Consider the following 2,500-nt stretch of genomic DNA (forward strand, 5'->3'; position numbering starts at 1 on the left):
GGCCCATCTCGGAGACCAGTCTCATGATGGTCTCACGACTGGCCTTGCCCTCCAGCTGGGTGCTGGTCAGGGTCTCGTTCAGCATCACCAGCTTTCCCTTCAGCAGTGCGTTCTCCTCTGTCAGGTCCGTCACCTGCAAAGGGAAGAGAAGGAGAATTAATCACTACCGTGTCAACCATCGTTTGCAAACCAAGTGTCCGCTGACTGAGTCTCACGGCGACAAAGAATCACATGCCATGCCCTGAACTGGACAGCTACAGGCTGAAGAAAGAGAGGACAACCCCAGATAAACTGGCGGCAAATGGTGGAGAGAGATCTCAGACTAGTCGACTGACAATGGGGTGACACAAGCCAGCCGAGGACCACAAAGAATGGAGTGATTTGACTGCAACATATGACCAACAACACATGAGCATCTAAGTAAGCAGACATAGCAGGGTTCCAGGACCTGTTTCTGCATGGCATTGTGTCCTTGGGAAAGGCACTTGACTCCAATTTTCCTCACTCCACCTAGGTGTGAATGGTACCTGTCTTCGGTTGGGGAAGGTTAACAATGGCGGAAGTAGATGACTGAGACCCAAGCCCTAGACACAGTGAATAAGAATTCACTGCCCCAATGGCCCAAAAAGACAATGGAACCATTAATGATAAAGCAGTAGTGGTAGTAACAGAAGAGCAGCTAGAGAGGTAAGGGTTGCACTTGAAGTTGCGCTATCAGCACCAGCTAGTGAGCTACGGTAAATAATACTATCCACCACTGTCAAAGTTTCTTTTACTTTATTATCATAACATGGAATGTGAAAACAATATTAATAATAATGAGAAGAATTATTATCATCATTATCATCATCATCATCATCATCATCATAACGATTTGGGAAAGCAAACATTCCAGTTCCCCGTGCATGAAACTGAAGCAACAGTAGTAAGAGTGATAACTTAAAAACAATTTTTCTGTGTATGAGAAAGCAATTGTGGCAACAACAGCAGAACCAAAATTATGACAACAACAACATCAAACACAGCCGTATCATATTCATCATCACCATTACGCTGATGTTAACAATGACATGATGAAAAATTAAACATTAGCTGACACAGCAAGTGTTGCATCGTGAACTAAACACAAGTCTGCTGCTGTCAGTTCACTACATATAATCAGCAAACAGCAGTGTATGCAGCCAATGTAAAGAGAATCATTCATAACCAGAGGTGTTTCCTTGCACATGCAATTTTTTTTTTCTACGATGAAAAACCGTAACTATTGTTTATAAACCACTGAAATACTGTAAAGTTTTGGCTTAAAAATTGATTTTTCAAGCGCATCATTCAAGCTTTTTTTTTTTAAAATAAATATTAGTAGTAGTAGCAGTAGCAGTATTCTTATGGGGTTTTTTTAATGTTTTTTTTTTTTCTCAAGGCCTGATTAAGCACGTTGGGTTATGCAACTGGTCAGGCATCTGCTTGACAGATGTGGTGTAGCATATATGGATTTGACCGAACGCAGTGACGCCTCCTTGAGCTACTGCTACTGATACTGATCATGGTGCACATGTGCCTTAAACAGCTGTTTGTGTGTTCATTGACAGGTCAGTAGTAGACCATATGCAGCCTGCAAAACGTAATCATCTCAACTTTTTTTTAAACATTTTTGTGAAAATAAACTTGCTTTTATGAAGTAGTCCTGCATAAATTAACTCATTCTACCCCACGCGTGCACCTATAGTTTCCTCCCCCTGTCCAGCTGTGAAGCCAGGTGTGCAAGCAAACCTGTGCATGTGAACACAAACAGTGATAACTCCTGAACTTCTTATTGGATTGCTTTCAAATTTCAAAAATGTTAGTGTCATGTGCTATCTATTGTGATTATTGAGACAAAAATAATTGCTTGTTTTTGTGACATAAATAACACAATTTGTCAACAAACAACACACTCAGTTCCAGTTCGATCTGCTGGTTGACGCAACAGCTTCGTCTTCACCTCCACTGTCACTCTGCTCGCTAGTACCAGCATCAACAGAATTATCATCACTGTCATAGTTCATAACCCAGTCAAGAATCCTGTGGAATCTCCTGTGGAGATGTTGCGGGCGTTTATCCATGATGATTGAAAGTTGATTGATTCGCTAAAATCCAGTGCAGACAAAAATAGTGCCAACACGGCATGTATGCAAACCATTTGAGAACGGGTTTAAGTCATCAAACTGTATAAGTACAAGAAACAGCCGAATGAGAATGCTCCATTCTCAGTGGGTGCTCTGTAAACAAGTATAATCATGAATGGGCAGAAACAGATGGCTCACCGTTACAAATATATTCGTAAACTGGGTAGAATGAGTTAAATCAACTCTTGATCTTTTAACATTTTATGAAAACATACTTCCTTTAACTCTTTCAGTGCCAAGTCTCTGTGTGAAAAACACTGCCCAGTGCCAGACATCTTAGACTTGATGCTCTCAGTCACACGATTTGGTTCATGTCAAAACAACACAGTGGACTT

The 2,500-nt window shown here is 41.1% G+C and overlaps 1 protein-coding gene across 1 annotated transcript in view; it reads right to left on the reverse strand.

Annotated features, from left to right (window-relative positions):
• LOC143281202 (coiled-coil domain-containing protein 170-like) overlaps window positions 1-2,500 on the reverse strand; it is a 26,523-nt gene that overhangs the window by 15,268 nt on the left and 8,755 nt on the right. Inside the window, exon 7 of the mRNA XM_076586268.1 lies at window positions 1-133. This exon is cut by the window's left edge and continues 53 nt beyond it. Within this exon, the coding sequence (XP_076442383.1) occupies window positions 1-133 (133 nt within the window). The remainder of the gene's footprint in view (window positions 134-2,500) is intronic.

The sequence above is a fragment of the Babylonia areolata genome, chromosome 4 (assembly GCF_041734735.1).
Source record: "Babylonia areolata isolate BAREFJ2019XMU chromosome 4, ASM4173473v1, whole genome shotgun sequence".
Taxonomy (NCBI): Eukaryota; Metazoa; Mollusca; class Gastropoda; order Neogastropoda; family Buccinidae; genus Babylonia; species Babylonia areolata.